Source organism: Sprattus sprattus, assembly GCF_963457725.1.
Source record: "Sprattus sprattus genome assembly, contig: scaffold_62, whole genome shotgun sequence".
Taxonomy (NCBI): domain Eukaryota; kingdom Metazoa; phylum Chordata; class Actinopteri; order Clupeiformes; family Clupeidae; genus Sprattus; species Sprattus sprattus.
This window is the reverse complement of record NW_027666910.1, coordinates 129,494-146,818: the sequence shown is the minus strand read 5'-3', so window position 1 is coordinate 146,818 and position 17,325 is coordinate 129,494. Positions and strand designations below refer to the sequence as shown.

General features: G+C 42.7%; 1 protein-coding gene across 1 annotated transcript; it reads left to right on the top strand.

The window, feature by feature from the left end:
• Positions 1 to 3,786: 3,786 nt before the first annotated feature.
• Positions 3,787 to 16,673, top strand: LOC308382573 (protein NLRC3-like; the record flags this gene model as incomplete). Its single annotated transcript, XM_080860970.1, has 5 exons — positions 3,787 to 3,881; positions 4,831 to 4,956; positions 7,377 to 9,185; positions 15,643 to 15,819; positions 16,493 to 16,673. The coding sequence occupies 5 exons, from the start codon at positions 3,787 to 3,789 to the stop codon at positions 16,671 to 16,673; spliced, it is 2,388 nt and encodes a 795-aa protein (XP_080717096.1).
• Positions 16,674 to 17,325: the final 652 nt, after the last annotated feature.

The following is a 17,325-nucleotide window of genomic DNA, read 5'->3' as shown; positions in this document are numbered from 1 at the left end:
TTTGTGAACAATAGTCTAAAAACAGATTTGTTGACCTTAGTTGGTTTAATGCTAGATTTCACTTTTAATGTGCAAGTTAATATTACATGTGCTTGTATAAGCATAAACTAACCCTTACTGCCTTAAGTTGGATGTGATAATCCATTGTCAACAGTGTAACTAAATGCATATCTTAGTTGATCAATGATAAGATGAACGCAAGGAATTGCGGGTATAGAGGGTTAAGAGTCTTTGTTTATCAATGATGTCATCAACACCATTAGTTCAGGAAGTGCATTAGTTGATGTTCTTCTGTTCATGATATCGTTACTCATCTGTTAGATTTCATGCCTTTGGATGCACTGTTGGTACATCAGTTTGTGAACAATAATCTTAAACACATTTGCTGGCCTTCTTTGTTTATTTAATGCTAGATTTGCTTTGAAAGTGCAAATTGATATTATGTGTGCTGGTATCAGCATAAGCTAACCTTTAGTGCATTAAGTTGGAAGTTATAATCCATTGTCATCAGTTTATCTTAAATACACATGGAGTTTCTGGAGCCGCCAGGTAGGGGGCTACTTTCTGTTCGACTATTCAGTAACTTATTTTCCTGTCTTGCTTTGTCTTATGTTGCACTTGCTTGATATTTGACCGTGTTAGGAAAGTTGTTGACTCACTACTTTGTCATAAACAAAGTAAGACCATTTCAACAGGTTTTGCTAAGTTTAGCCGCTAGCAAGACATCTCCTTAGCAAGCTTGTATAACATGCTTGGACATTGATGCTTGTAATAAGTGCTCTTGCGTCTGCTTCTTTGTAATGTTATTGTGATGGCTATGTTGGCTAGCTTCCCACCAACTTTCCTACCAGTCAAACGTCAAGCAAGTGCAAGACAGCAAATAAGTTACTGAATAGTCCAGAAGAAAATAGCCCCCTAGCTGAAGGGTCCAGAAACTCCATAGTGTTACTTTAAGAGACAGTGAGAGAAAGTAGCCCCCTAGCTGACGGCTCCAGAAACTCCATAGTGTTACTTTAAGAGACAGTGAGAGAAAGTAGACAGACAGACGGACAGATAGACGAAAGACACTCAGAGAACCAAGCAGAGAGCCAGGCAGACAGACAGACAGGCAGAGAGACAGACAGGGCTCACCTTCATTTCAGAATCAGAAACGTTTTTATTGCCAAGTAGGTTCACACCTATCCAGAATTTTCTATGGCATATGCAAACAATCAACATAAAAAGTTACAAACAATAGGAAAAAACAATATATAAAATATATAAAATGTACAGAATATGTAATATGTACAGAATATGTAACACAATGAGACAGATATACTTTATGTTAATGAAGTGTGTAGTGGCGGGATAAGAGTCCGTGTGGGGGGAGGGGTCGTGGGCCTTGATGATGAAGCCAACTGCAGAAGGGAAGAAGCTGCTCTGATGGTGTGAGGTTTGGTCCTGGAGGTGCAGCTGTTAGTGTACAGGGAGAAGAGTAGAGGGGAAAGATGGAGGTGCAGCTGTTAGTGTACAGGGAGAAGAGTAGAGGGGAAAGATGGAGGTGCAGCTGTTAGTGTACAGGGAGAAGAGTAGAGGGGAAAGATGGAGGTGCAGCTGTTAGTGTACAGGGAGAAGAGTAGAGGGGAAAGATGGAGGTGCAGCTGTTAGTGTACAGGGAGAAGAGTAGAGGGGAAAGATGGAGGTGCAGCTGTTAGTGTACAGGGAGAAGAGTAGAGGGGAAAGATGGAGGTGCAGCTGTTAGTGTACAGGGAGAAGAGTAGAGGGGAAAGATGGAGGTGCAGCTGTTAGTGTACAGGGAGAAGAGTAGAGGGGAAAGATGGAGGTGCAGCTGTTAGTGTACAGGGAGAAGAGTAGAGGGGAAAGAACGCAGCCTTGAGGGGAATCGGTGCTGATGGTCCGGGAGTCAGAGACCGGAGACAGTTGATGAGCACAGTGCTTCAGGATGGATGGAGAGACAGAGTCTGGCCCGGCTGCTTTGCAGTGGTTCTGTCTCCTGAAGAGTCTGTTAACGTCCCTCTCCATGATGGAGAGAGTCGTCACTGTGGCAGGGGAAGAGGGAGGGGGGGGGGGGGCTCTGAGGTGGGCAGCTGTGGAGAGTCACAGGCCCCTCATCCAGACTGTTGGTAGCAGCCCTGAAAACCCTCCAATCGGTACACTCCAAGGAGGGGAGAGATCAGGAGGAGGAGAGTAGGGGGACCACCTACACACACACACACACACACACACACATTAAAATCAGGAGGGGAGAGGGGAGAGGGACCACTTTCACACACAGGTTTAAATCAGGAGGGGAAAAAGAGGGGAGGGGAGAGAGAAGGGGTGGAGGAGAGGAGGGGGACCACCTACACACACACACACACACACGTTAAAATCAGGAGGGGAGAGAGGAGGAAGGATGGGGAGTAGGTTGAGAGTGGAGGGAGGGAGGAAAAGAAGACAGACACACACACACACACACACCAAACATACACACATGAATACTGCAGAGAGGGTAGAGGGTGTGTGTGTGTGTGTCTGTCTTCTTTTCCTCCCTCCCTCCTCACTGGAGGGGTAGGTGCTCACCGGTGGGGGTGGGGTGGGGGGTGCATATAGCTATAGCCAAACACTGGGCTGTGTTTCCCACAGGTGTCATTTAGCAACCCACCTGAGCACCTAGAGTGTTCAAAATGAGTTCAACAGTCTGTCTAGAATGTAACGCTGGTTGTTGTTCAATGGCGCTTTTTAGGAACACAGCCATCGGTAGGGATCTTTTTGGGAACACAGCCCTTGGTAGAGATCTTTTTGGGAACACAGCCCTCGGTAGGGATCTTTTTGGGAACACAGCCATCGGTAGGGATCTTTTTGGGAACACAGCCCTTGGTAGAGATCTTTTTGGGAACACAGCCCTCGGTAGGGATCTTTTTGGGAACACAGCCCTCGGTAGGGATCTTTTTAGGAACACAGCCCTTGGTAGGGATCTTTTTCTTTTGTTCCTGTCATTGGTTTGGTCATTTAATACTTTAAAGCCCCATTATGCAACAATTATACTTCAGGATTAGGGTTAGGATAAGCAGTTTAACCTTAAAATAACAGCTTAAAAAAAATTGGGCCGCTACAATGACTTTTTAATATGGAGAATCGCCGCTGTGCCATTACCATACGAGGGTCCATAGGCATATAACTGCGTTCTGTAGTTTCGCCTGCCGCAGCCCGCCGCCCTGACCTGTAAACTTTCTGCCGATCTAGTAAGTAGCTTATTTGCTGTCTTGCTTTGTCTTGTGTTGCACTTGCTTGATGTTTGACTGTGTAAGGACAGTCGTTGAGTAACTAGTTTTGTCATAATGTCAAAGTCAGCACATTTTCAAGAGATTTCGTTAGTTTTAGCTGCTAGCATACCTTTAGCGAATAGCTATTGATCCGTTGTGCTGCTTTAAATTGTGAGGGTGTCATGAATCTCATTGGTGATGCAGCTACCCTTGAAGGATGACCATTTGCTGGGATAGGATATCCAAAATGATGGAACTATTTATTCTGATAATCATCGTCCAGTCCTTTGAAGTGAAAATTCGAATTATAGTTGCATTGATGCATTAATAAAAAACATATGCCTATAAAATAATCATACTATGATGATAATAGGATAAATAAATACATGAATAATAGCATATCAATGAAATAGTCATTATACAACCATATAAATGTACCTTCTTGTTGGCAGGGTAACCAGTGTAGTGTTAATGTGCCGTTCAGGTGTGTGAGACCCAGCGCACCCTGAAGGACTCGGAGAGTGGCGTGGAGAAGATGTCCATGGGCCACCACATCCAGGACCGCGGCCACGTCGTGGAGAAGAAACGCAACCACAAGACGGGCCAGTTCAGCCAGGACTTCCAAAACATGGACGAGTGTGAGTGTGTCTGCGTACAGCAGCCGGTTTATATGTGTAATGTACACCTGTGTGATAAAGGAAGGAATCTTAATGTACATCTGTGTGATAAAGGAAGGAATCTTAATGTACATCTGTGTGACAAGAAGGAATCTTAATGTACACCTGTGTGACAAGGGAATGAATCTTAATGTACACCTGACAGGGGAAGGACTCTTAATGTACACCTGTGTGACAAGGGAATGAATCTTAATGTACACCTGACAGGGGAAGGAATCTTAATGTACACACCTGTGTGATAAAGGAAGGACTCTTAATGTACACCTGTGTGACAAGGGAAGGAATCTTAATGTACACCTGACAGGGGAAGGAATCTTAATGTACACACCTGTGTGATAAAGGAAGGACTCTTAATGTACACCTGTGTGACAGGGGAAAGAATCTTAATGTACACCTGACAGGGGAAGGAATCTTAATGTACACACCTGTGTGATAAAGGAAGGACTCTTAATGTACACCTGTGTGACAGGGGAAAGAATCTTAATGTACACCTGACAGGGTAAAGACATTGTGTAATAATACACAGATGTCCTTGGATTAAACATTACTAATCTAACCTAACCTGTACAAGTCTGATTTGAAGCGTCTGTCAAAAGAATGTCAGTGCAGGAGGGCTTGTTGATGGATGACTGATCTGCTGTTTTTAAACCGCTGACCCTCAGCATTCTGACCCTGACCGCTAAATCAAGGCTGGCCATGTCCATAGAGACTGGTGTTGTGTCAATCATCCAGCGGTCAGTGCCATAGACAAAACAGGAGATCAGCATGGGGATGCCCAAACCTAACTCAATCAACCAAAGAGGGCACGTGTGTGTGTGTGTGTGTGTGTGTGTGTGTGTGTGTGTGTGTGTGTGTGTGTGTGTGTGTGTGTGTGTGTGTGCGTGTGTGTGTGTGTGTGTGAAATACAGCTCCATCCAGCAGAAGAGATCAAAGAGATCACACTCTCCTACCCTCACCTGTGTGTCCATGAAGAGTACCAAGTCCATGGATCCTCCACTTGGCTTAGCAGAAGGAGGTGTTCCTGCTGGTCAGAGGTGAGTAGGAATGAGGACTTTCCACAGGAAATACAATCATCCATACAGTCATTTGAATTACACCTGAAGTATAAAAGTGTACCAAAGGTGTTTTACTTGTTGGTTTGTCCTAGATATTTATATGAGATGGGAAGTTTTAGATATTTGTTAAATATCTTGTATATAATATCTAGATATTAAAGGACAATATCCATTCACTGATTTGATTGATTGATGAGGATGATAGCCTTCAGATTGTCACAAGTTTAAGCCCCCCTAAAGGGGAAATAATCCTAGAACTGATCTTGAGAACCATTTCAGTATATTTTTTCAAACTATAGTATTGATTATTGCAGTACCACCATATTGTCAAAAGGTGGCAGTATGAGACAGACCAGAGGCTGACCTGTCATGTCTGACTTTGATGTTCAAATCAAAATGGCTTCATGAATGAATGAAGTGAGATTAAAAAAAAAAAAAAGATCTTCAAAGTGTCACTTTGGAAGCATTTGAAATCAAATAGAAATTATCCATAAAATCAGTTATATTGTTCGACATTTCATAACATGTTATGGCAAGGCTTGGCAGACAAAATGGGGATTTGGGTAGTTTTCACCTTTTGTGTTTTTTGTTTTGTTTAACACATACCTAAGATGTATGTGTGTGTACATGTGTGTGCCCGCGTGTGTGTCCACGTGTGTGTGTGCGCGCGTGTGGGTGGATTTGTGTGTGTGTGTGTGTGTGTGTGTGTGTGTGTGTGTGTGTGTGTGTGTGTGTGTGTGTGTGTGTGTGTGTGTGTGTGTGTGTGTGTGTGTGTGTGTGTGTGTGTGTGTGTGTGTGTGTGTGTGTGTGTGTGTGTGTGTGTGTCTTTTACTCCTCATTCATGCCAGTTGAACCATTTTAGTAAATTCCTCTTCACTTAAAAATGCAGTAGTGAGAATAAGGTATAACAATTCTGTCCAAAACAGTTTTCCAAGACTTTAAAAAAGATGCTATGGGAGACAACATTTTTCCAACTTATTGAATTAAAATGATTCCAAATAATTAAATATAATAAACAATATTTAGAGAGGATCCCAACACTCAAAGACAATAGAGGAGAAACTGCAGCAGAAAGAGCAGAAGAAGAAAGAGAAAGAGAGCCCAAATACTCTTTAGTGGTTTTATACTTGAAGACCCATTGCTATGCATTTGCCAGCAGCCAATCCCATAAAATAACATTCACCCAGGCAGGAGTTACAGTGGGACTAGTCTAATAACACAGCTATGGCAGGTACTTCAGAATGAAACCACGATCAGAATAGTGACAATATCAGAATGAACAATTCAAGACCAAACATATATGAAATTGTGTGTGTGTGTGTGTGTGTGTGTGTGTGTGTGTGTGTGTGTGTGTGTGTGTGTGTGTGTGTGTGTGTGTGCATGTTTCTGTGCAGAGCAGGAACATGTCAGTAAAGTGACATAATAACAATCTGGAGTGAAAAGCACAAATCCAGCAGCACTCCTGTGTCAGCAGGTGAAATGTAGTGAGAGAGAGAGAGAACGACTGCAGAGGAAATATGAAACAAGTCAGTTCATCAGCAAACACATGAGAGAAGAGCATTAGGGGGACACAGTGCTGAGGGTAGTTTATATAAAACTCTTCAGACAGAGTGATAGTTATATAGACTACATTAGGGGTAAACTCTTCAGACAGAGTGGCAGTTATATAGACTACATTAGGGGGAAACTCTTCAGACAGAGTGGTAGTTATATAGACTACATTAGGGGTAAACTCTTCAGACAGAGTGGCAGTTATATAGACTACATTAGGGGGAAACTCTTCAGACAGAGTGGCAGTTATATAGACTACATTAGGGGGAAACTCTTCAGACAGAGTGGCAGTTATATAGACTACATTAGGGGGAAACTCTTCAGACAGAGTGACAGTTATAAAGTCTACATTAGGGGGAAACTCTTCAGACAGAGTGGCAGTTATATAGACTACATTAGTGGGAAACTCTTCAGACAGAGTGACAGTTATATAGTCTACATTATGGGGAAACTCTTCAGACAGAGTGGCAGTTATATAGTCTACATTAGGGGGAATCTCTTCAGACAGAGTGGTAGTTATATAGACTACATTAGGGGGAAACTCTTCAGACAGAGTGGCAGTTATATAGACTACATTAGGGGGAATCTCTTCAGACAGAGTGGTAGTTATATAGACTACATTAGGAGGAAACTCTTCAGACAGAGTGACAGTTATATAGACTACATTAGGACGAAATTCTTCAGACAGAGTGGCAGTTATATAGACTACATTAGGAGGAAACTGTTCAGACAGAGTGGCAGTTATAGACTACATTCCTGCTTGACTGATAGAGGTGTGCAAACACTACATTTTAACTGATATTACAGTAAACAAGTTATTTAATATATTTTTTTTTTTTCACACACAGATACCAACATGGTACAGTAAATGTGGAAATGCTGCAGATCCACAAATCCCAGCTTGAGAAGAGGTTTCAGTGTCTGGCTGAGGGAATCACAAAGCAGGGAAACCCCACACTCCTCAGTAAGATCTACACAGAGCTCTACATCACAGAGGGGGGAAGAGGAGAGGTCAATGATGAACATGAGGTCAGACAGATAGAGAGAGCATCCTGGAGAGAAGCAGCACGAGGCAGACCAATCAACTTCAGTGACATCTTTAAACCATTACGTGGACAAGACAAACACATCAGAAGAGTGCTGACTAAGGGAGTGGCTGGCATTGGAAAAACAGTCTCTGTGCAGAAGTTCATTCTGGACTGGGCCGAAAGCAAAGCCAATCAGGATGTCCACTTCATATTTCCTCTTCCTTTCCGAGAGCTGAACCTGATGAAGGAGAAGAAACTCAGTCTGGTGGATTTCATGAAGCACTTTTTCTCAGGAAATCAAGCAATCTTCACCAGTTCAACGTACAGAGTCATGTTCATCTTTGATGGTCTGGATGAGTGTCGACTACCTCTAGATTTCAACTCCAACCCAAGGTGTTGTGATGTGACAGAGCCAGCCTCAGTGGATGTGCTGCTGACAAACCTCATCAAGGGGAATCTGCTTCCCTCTGCTCTCCTCTGGATCACCACCCGACCAGCAGCAGCCAATCAGATCCCATATTGGTGTGTGGACCAGGTAACAGAAATAAGGGGATTCAGTGACCCACAGAAAGAGGAGTACTTCAGGAAAAGAATCAGTGATGAGAACCTGGCCAGCAGAACCATCACACACCTGAAGTCATCCAGGAGCCTCTACATCATGTGCCACATTCCAGTCTTCTCCTGGATTACCGCCACTGTTGTGGAGAGAACATCAGATGAATCGGGGAGGGTAGAAATGCCAAAGACTTTGACTCAAATGTACACACACTTCCTGATCATTCAGACAAGCATAAAGAATGAAAAGTACACAGTGAGAAAAGAGAGAGACGAAGAGATGATTTTCAAACTTGGGAAACTGGCTTTTCAACAGCTAGAGAAGGACAATCTGATCTTCTATGAGGAAGACCTGAGAGAGTGTGGCATTGATGTAACAGAAGCATCAGTGTACTCAGGAGTGTGTACTCAGATCTTCAGAAAGGAGTCTGGGCTGTACCAGGGGATTGTGTTCAGCTTTGTGCATCTGAGCATTCAGGAGTTTCTTGCAGCTTTATATGTGTTCCTCTGCTTCAGCAACAGAGATAGAAACATGCCTGACCAACAGCAAACCTCTCAGCTCTCTGCTTTGTTCAGAGCTGCAACACTTCATGAACTACACCAGACTGCAGTGGATCTGGCCTTAGAGAGTAAGAATGGACACCTGGACCTTTTCCTCCGCTTCCTTCTGGGCCTCTCACTGGAGTCCAATCAGAATATCTTAAGTCACCTTCTGCCACAGACAAGAAGCCAATCACAGAGCTCTGAGCAAACAGTCCAGTATGTCAAACGAAATATCAGACACCAGATTAAATCAGACAGAAAGATCAACCTGTTCTACTGTCTGAATGAGCTGAATCACCATGCTGTAGTGGAGGACATTGACAGGAGGTCAGGAACTCTGTATGTAGACATGCTCTTACCAGGAAAGTGGGAGACTAGCAGATTTGAGTTTAAGATTCCAGAGGAGCAGCTGGATGAGTTTGACCTGCAGAAGTACATGAAGACACCAGAGGAAGATCTGACTGAACTCCTCAGTCTCAATGATGTTCTGCAGAAGCTGGTGCCAGTGGTCGCATTTTCCACTTCAGCTACGTGAGTAATATACTGTGTGTGTGTGTGTGTGTGTGTGTGTGTGTGTTGACTAGTTGACTTTGTTCCTGGTTAATGAACTGCCCTGATAAGAGAACATTTCTCCTAAACTGAGAGTAGAGCAAACACTCCTGACTGCAGTTCATACCTCACATCAGTCTAATTTGGATTGAAGGTCAAACACTAAACAGTATATTATACGTGAGTTGTTTGTTGTTTTCTATGGGTTACTTAACTTTAGGCTCATTTTGAGTATGTAAAATATTTGTCTTTATTATACTTTTCCTGTAAATATCTTTAATGTCAGGCTTGGTTGTATACCAAATGTATCACATTTTATATTACAAAGTCCAATTCCAGTTTCTTTGAGTTCTGGTGTGAATGCTAAAACTTACCCAGATGGCTGGCATGTGCTTTTGGATCCAAACTGGCTTTTGCAATGTTATTGAACACTGTTATGATCCACCCTTAAGTGGCCTTATAGGGCATAGATATCCTATATAAAGGCCCCTTCCCATAACAACCAATACAATATAAAGGCTATCCTGCACCCAGCGCAATTGACATTGTCACCGACGCATGTATCATTCCTATCTTGCACCCGGCGCACAGCGGGATATTCCCTCCAGAGGCGCGCGTCGAAATGAACTTTCGCCGACATGGGCGGGGGCGGAACAGAGAAGGCGTTTCTATGGCGCAAGTGGTATTTTGCAGTTTCAAAACAACGCTGTGCGCCGTGCGCCATTGACCAGAAAAAAGCTAGTCTAATGTCAGAGGCGCAATGTCTAAAGTCTGTGGCGGGTATTCAGAACGCTAAGGACGCGTGCTTGGCTGCACAGTAGCCTACACTTTACCTCTCTCGTCTACACAAGAGATTTACACCAATTTATGGCATGGAAATCGGCACCCAACCCAGTGCACCAGCTGACCAAACCCAAGGTACATAAATAAAGTCCACATACACAGAGATGAGTTTACAAGATTTATAATAATACTGGCATGAAATAAATGCAACAAAGCCATACAATAAATCAAATGTCACGCAGCTTCAATTAACCTGAATCATTTGGGTCAATGTGTACGCTAGATGTATACCTATTTTTTAAATATATTGGATATGGATATCACAATGATTTTCTCATGTGGTAAATACTTTATTTTTCTTGTAATTATATATGGCTTGCCAAAAAATTGGTGTAAATCTCACGTCTGTCTCCTCGGCTGTGAACTTTTCCGGTCTTCAACAAGCCGCTATGGAATATGCGCTCCTCGCTCTTAAAGGGAATGTGAGATGACGCTCTGATTGGTTTATTGCATATTACTCCCAAACCACACCTATGGCTGATTAACCTCCTTTGGACCAACCCTTTTGACACTTGCGCTGGGCGCAAGTGTGTTTTTTCTGCCGCAACTGCGCCATAGAGCCGCCCACACAGCTACTTGCGTTTGGCGCCGTCCTACTTGCGTTTCTGATCGTCTAAATAGGGCCCTAGATGTCTCGCCCGCGTTTCTGGCCGACGGAGTCGAATGTTCGCACATGGCGGCCATTTTGCGACAAGGGAGCTCGCTCACCCTTAACATTGTAGTGGTACGTACTTTTTAAATGAATAATTATGTTATGTTCTAAAAAATTAAATAATGTTCTAAAATAGGTACAAGATTTCCCTTCACAAATAAATAAATAATAAATGCTCCATGTTGAAATCCCCACCCTGTACAGAGATGTATTTATGACACTGCATACTTATGAAGAATTATAAACATGGGTTTTCATATGAACAAAACAGATAGGTGCAATAAATACACACATGCACAAGCTATTTATGTAAAATCAATATCTAGGCTACTGAAACTCAACATACAGAATGGCAACAGGATCTCGTTTCGAGAGAACGTTCAATAGAGCATCCATAGGCTGCACACAACTCTGGCATCTTCACTGGCAATAGAGTCAGCAATTTCCTGTCAAAATCATAATGTATAGATGTTTAACAAACCAACCCGATTGGAAATCATGTGCAACTTCAGTTATATCATGTGCAACTTAATTGTTATATTGAAAAGAAAGAACAATTATGCCTCTCCAATTCATGCAAAATGACTGAGTAGTAGACTAGCCGTGATACACAATTAAGCTGCACATTTCAACATGTTCAAGCATCCATAATTATAACCATGGTAATGACGCTTGTAAGAAACCAAGGCAATTGTAAATCCATCAAGATTTCAGCGAGATAAGAGTGTAAACGATTGTGAAGATCACTGACGTTACCTAACGTACCACTGATCCCTCCAGGAAGCTATCCTGTCACAAGATGGCCTCCTGTGTGGACGTTCAAGACTCCACCGTGACACATCTAGCCTTTATATAGGATATCTATGTTAAAGGGCAGCAACACACCACCACTAACCCCTGAACCCTGTAGTGTCAGGACTTTTGGACTGTAATACCCCTATTGACCATGTGGGGACCCCAGTGTTCCTGTTTGCCAGTTACGTGTTTGTTCCTTGTCCTTATTGTTTCATTAAGTTCACCTGAGCCTTGTTAGCCTCCCTAAGCCTCCTGATTTTCTGTGTCTTTGCTCAGTCTTGATTTGATTCCCAGCGAAGGCTTGTGTGAGTTGAACCCTTGAGTGTGTTCTAAGTTCTTTGTTATCTGTTTTTTTCGACACCCTTTGTTGTTACTTTTTGCTAGTGATGGCGAAATGAAGCTTTGTGAATCCTCAAAGCTTTCCAGCCAGGCGTGTTGAATAAAGGTGCATTACTCAAAGCTTTGAATGCACTCCAGTGACACCTGCTGGTCAATAAAAATATGGTGTAGGAAAGATTTTCGGGACAGGGAATTTGTTCAATGTGTTGTGGTGCGCAAGGCCTGCTAAGATAACATGCACACAATCATATGGTGAATGAAACATACCTCCTTTAATTGAAATGACGTTGTATGAGAATACAATGACAATAAAGGCTTTCTTTTTCTATTCTTTCCTTAATGATTGTATGGTGGCACAATGGTTGGCGAAGACAGGTGTATTTGTGCACGATGCAGCAGTAGACAGTTTACAACCAAATGGTTTATCAATGATAATATTAATATTATTATATTTTAGATGCAACACAAATCTATCCGCTCTCTTCAGAATGAGCTGAGCTTTCATTGATAAACCAATGCTGTTGTCTGCCTCTCCCGAGGCCCCGCGGTCTACTGGTACTCGTTCAAACGGGTAGACAAATCAAATAATAGCCTACACCTGTCTAGGTCCTCAACAAAGCAGATATTTTAATACATTGAAAGCCATGAATACTGAGAATGGAATGCTCAAAATCACCGGCGACAGATGAAGTCAGGATGCATACGCAGGTTGAGTAATTGAGTGATTGGCCGCTGGCCGCTCTGTCCATCCACGCACCTCACAGTTGCGTATTGATCAGACATGAAGACATGCTCATCAACTCGATTACTGTTGAACAAACCAGAACGAGGGTTCGGCTGTAGCCTACTTCAAACATGCTATGGAGAACATATTCGCTGACATGCATAGCACGCGTGATGGCTTGCAGCTTAATGGTGTTTTGAGCCCTCACCGCTGACTTCAAGGCAGCAGCTGCCTGGAAGGCGCATTCCCGCCTCCTGCCCCCTGAGCCAATCAGAACAGAGCATGCTCCAAGCTTGCCAGTTTAGAGAAGTCGTTTGAATTTGAGCAAGTAGCTAGCTAGCAGTTGCCTACATTATCTATCTATCTATCTAGCTAGCAGTTGCCTTCATTGTAACAGATTTGGCTTCAACTCAGAAACTCAAGTTATTAAACATAAATTCGACTCTGTAGAGGTGCAACTTGAGAACACAAGACAAACAATGTCCTTAGTTCAGTCAGCTTTAAGGGCAACATTCATGAACCTTTTCAATCATTTCAAGCTAACCAACAAAGGAGTCATACATATCAAATTATATATTCAGTCCCTTGAAGCATTGCTTCAAACATGAGATTGTGGCAAAGGAGTGTCCAACAGAAAAAGTTGGCCTTCAGACCATGTGTGTTTTGGTGTGTGAATGTGAACAGTCCATGATGTGTCCATATGAGTAGGTTTAGTCTATTGTGGTGTGTGTGTGTGTGTGTGTGTGTGTGTGTGTGTAGCATCTCTAGAGTCTTCATCATCCGCATACCTGTTAGGCCAGTGCTTTCCTATCTGGCCTCTGTCCTGATGTCACGTTGTGTGTGTGTTTTTATGGGTGCAAGTGTATGTGTGTGAGTGTGGGTGTGTGTTCGTAGTATATGTGTGTACTGTATGTATGTTGGTGTTTTCCTTTGGTGATTATATGAGATAGAGCTTCAGGAGCACCTAGGCTGCATATATCTGTGTGTGAGTGTATGTGTGTGTGTGTGTATGTGTGTGTGTCGGTGTATCTGTGTGTGTGTGTGTATCCCTGAGTGTGGGTGAGGGGATAGAGGAATGATGATTAATATTCAGATATATCATGATGTTTCTCCCAGGCTGAATAACTGTAACCTGACAGAGAAGAGCTGTTCCTATCTGGCCTCTGCCCTGACCTCACACTCCTCAAGTCTCACACAGCTGAACCTGAGTAACAATGAGATGCTGGGAAACTCAGGAGTGGAACTTCTATGTTCTGCGATTTCTCATCAAAACTGCAAACTGAATAAACTATGGTAAGTATCTTTTCATGAAGTGTGTGTGTGTGTGTGTCATTTTCCCAAAAAAATATGCGCAGTCTGTGTTACCTTGTCACCTTATTAGCTTTGTTTTTTTCTTTTTTTTACCATTTGATAAATAATGGAGGCTATGCTTGAGTGAATATTTTTGCCTCCACTTTAGATTGAAATAGATAGGGTAATAGATTGACAATAGTCCAAGCCCCATTGTGCAATCATGTATGGTTTAAATATTATCAAGGTTTACGTCTTTACATATATATGCAAACTACTGGAATGTATATCAATAGAATCTAGAACTAACCAGTGGTCAGTAATGAACACACAAATGATGAAATTCTCTATTGTTACTTTTCATTTTTATTATACAAACATACATACCATTCTTTTAGTTTTTATTATACAAACATACATACCATTCTTTTAGTTTTTATTATTAAAACTGTCCACAAATATGTTTAAGAGTGTGTTTAACTTCTATTGGCGGCGTCCTCCATTGGCGCACTAAATCGGAAATCGTTAATCAAACTTTTGTCAGTATTTTGAGCTGAAATTTCATTAGCATTTGTACAGGGGTATTCGTGCACGTTGCAGCAGTAGACAGTTACCAACCGCAATGGTTTATCAATGATAATATTAATATTATTATATTTTAGATGCAACACAAATCCATCCGCTCTCTTCAGAATGAGCTGAGCTTTCATTGATAAACCAATGCTGTTGTCTGCCTCTCCCGAGGCCCCGCGGTCTACTGGTACTCGTTCAAACGGGTAGACAAATCAAATAATAGCCTACACCTGTGTAGGTCCTCAACAAAGCAGATATTTTAATACATTGAAAGCCATGAATACTGAGAATGGAATGCTCAAAATCACCGGCGACTGATGAAGTCAGAATGCATACGCAGGTTGAGTAATTGAGTGATTGGCAGCTGGCCGCTCTGTCCATCCACGCACCTCAAGGTTGCGTATTGATCAGACATGAAGACATGCTCATCAACTCGATTACTGTTGATCAAACCAGAACGAGGGTTCGGCTGTAGCCTACTTGAAACATGCTATGGAGAACATATTCGCTGACATGCATAGCACGCGTGATGGCTTGCAGCTTAATGGTGTTTTGAGCCCTCACCGCTGACTTCAAGGCAGCAGCTGCCTGGAAGGCGCATCCCGCCTCCTGCCCCCTGAGCCAATCATTGAACAGAGCCTGCTCCAAGCTTGCCAGTTTAGAGAAGTCGTTTGAATTTGAGCAAGTAGCTAGCTAGCAGTTGCCTACATTATCTATCTATCTAGCTAGCAGTTGGTTACATTGTAACAGATTTGGCTTCAACTCAGAAACTCAAGTTATTAAACATAAATTCGACTCTGTAGAGGTGCAACTTGAGAACACAAGACAAACAATGTCCTTAGTTCACTCAGCTTTAAGGGCAACATTCATTAACCTTTTCAATCATTTCAAAACTAACCAACAAAGGATTCATACATATCAAATTATATATTCAGTCCCTTGAAGCATTGCTTCAAACATGAGATTGTGGCAAAGGAGTGTCCAACAGAAAAAGTTGGCCTTCAGACCATGTGTGTTTTGGTGTGTGAATGTCAACAGTCCATGATGTGTCCATATGAGTAGGTTTAGTCTATTGTGGTGTGTGTGTGTGTGTGTGTGTGTGTGTATCTGTGTGTGTGTGTGTGTGTGTGTGTGTGTGTGTGTGTGTGTGTGTGTGTGTGTGTGTGTGTGTGTGTTAGAGGATTGATGATTAATATTAAGGTGTATCATGATGTTTCTCCCAGGCTGCAGAGCTGTAACCTGACAGAGAAGAGCTGTTCCTATCTGGCCTCTGCCCTGACCTCACACTCCTCAAGTCTCACACAGCTGAACCTGGGTCTCAATGAGCTGCTGGGAGACTCAGGAGTGAAACTTCTATGTTCTGCTCTTTCTCATCAAAACTGCAAACTGGAGAAAATAGAGTAAGCATAATTTCATGTAATATATGTGGGTAGGTGAAATACTAATAGTATAAAGGTATTTTTTGTGTAATTCATTAATTACTTCATTCATTTGTTAATTAATGAATTGTATGTTGGTGTTTTTTTCCTTTGGTGGTTATATGAGACAGAGCTTCAGGAGCACCTAGGCTGCATATATCTCTCTGCGTGTGTGTGTATCCCTGAGTGCGGGTGTGTGCGTGTCGGTGTCCCTTTGTGTGCGTGTGTGTGTGTGTGTGGGGGGGGGTGTGTGTGTGTATCCATGACTGTGTGTTTGTGTCAGTGTGTGTTTGGCTTTGTATCTCTGCGTGTGTGTGTGTGTGTATCCCTGAGTGCGGGTGTGTGCGTGTCGGTGTCCCTATATGTGTGTGTGTGTGTGTGTGTGTGTGTGTGTGTGTGTGTGTGTGTGTGTGTGTGTGTGTGTGTGTGTGTGTGTGTGTGTGTGTGTGTCTGTGTCTATGTGTGTATCCATGATTGTGTGTTTCTGTCAGTGTGTATTTGGGTTTGTTTGTGTGTGTGTGTGTGTGTGTGTGTGTGTGTGTGTGTGTGTGTGTGTGTGTGTGTGTGTGTGTGTGTGGTGTGTGGTGTGTGGTGTGTGTGTGTGTGTTAAAGGATTGGTGATTAATATTCAGACATATCATGATGTTTTTCCCAAGCTGTATGACTGTAACTTGACAGAGAAGAGCTGTTCCTATCTGGCCTCTGCCCTGACCTCACACTCCTCAAGTCTCACACAGCTGGACCTGGGGGGCAATAAGCTGCTGGGAGACTCAGGAGTGAAACTTCTATGTTCTGCTCTTTCTCATCAAAACTGCAAACTGGAGCAACTATGGTAAGCATAATTTCATGTAATATGTGTGGGTAGGTGAAATACTAATAGTATAAAGCTATTTTTTGTTTAATTCATTAATTACTTCATTAATTTGTTAATTAATTGTATGTTGGTGTTTTTTTCCTTTTGTGGTTATATGAGACAGAGCTTCAGGAGCACCTAGGCTGCATATATCTCTGAGTGTGTGTGTGTGTGTGTGTGTGTGTGTGTGTGTGTGTGTGTGTGTGTGTGTGTGTGTGTGTGTGTGTGTGTGTGTGTGTGTGTGTGTGTGTTTGTATCCCTGAGTGTGTGTGAGGGATAGAGGATTGGTGATTAATATTCAGATGTATCATGATGTTTCTCCCAGGCTGTATGAATGTAACCTGACAGAGAAGAGCTGTTCCTATCTGGCCTCTGCCCTGACCTCACACTCCTCAAGTCTCACACACCTGGGCCTGAATATGAATAACCTGAGTGCATCAGATGTGGAGCAGCTCTCTGCTCTAGTGGAGGACCCCCACTATAAACTGAAGTCACTAAGGTGAGTAAATATCTAACCATCTCACTCAGGTCTTTATAACATGAGACCCAACATGGATGTCTGTCTTTTATTTTCTGTTCTCCAGATTCTCTCTCTTCTTGCTGTTTCTTCTGTGGTCCTCTGCTTTTGCTCATCC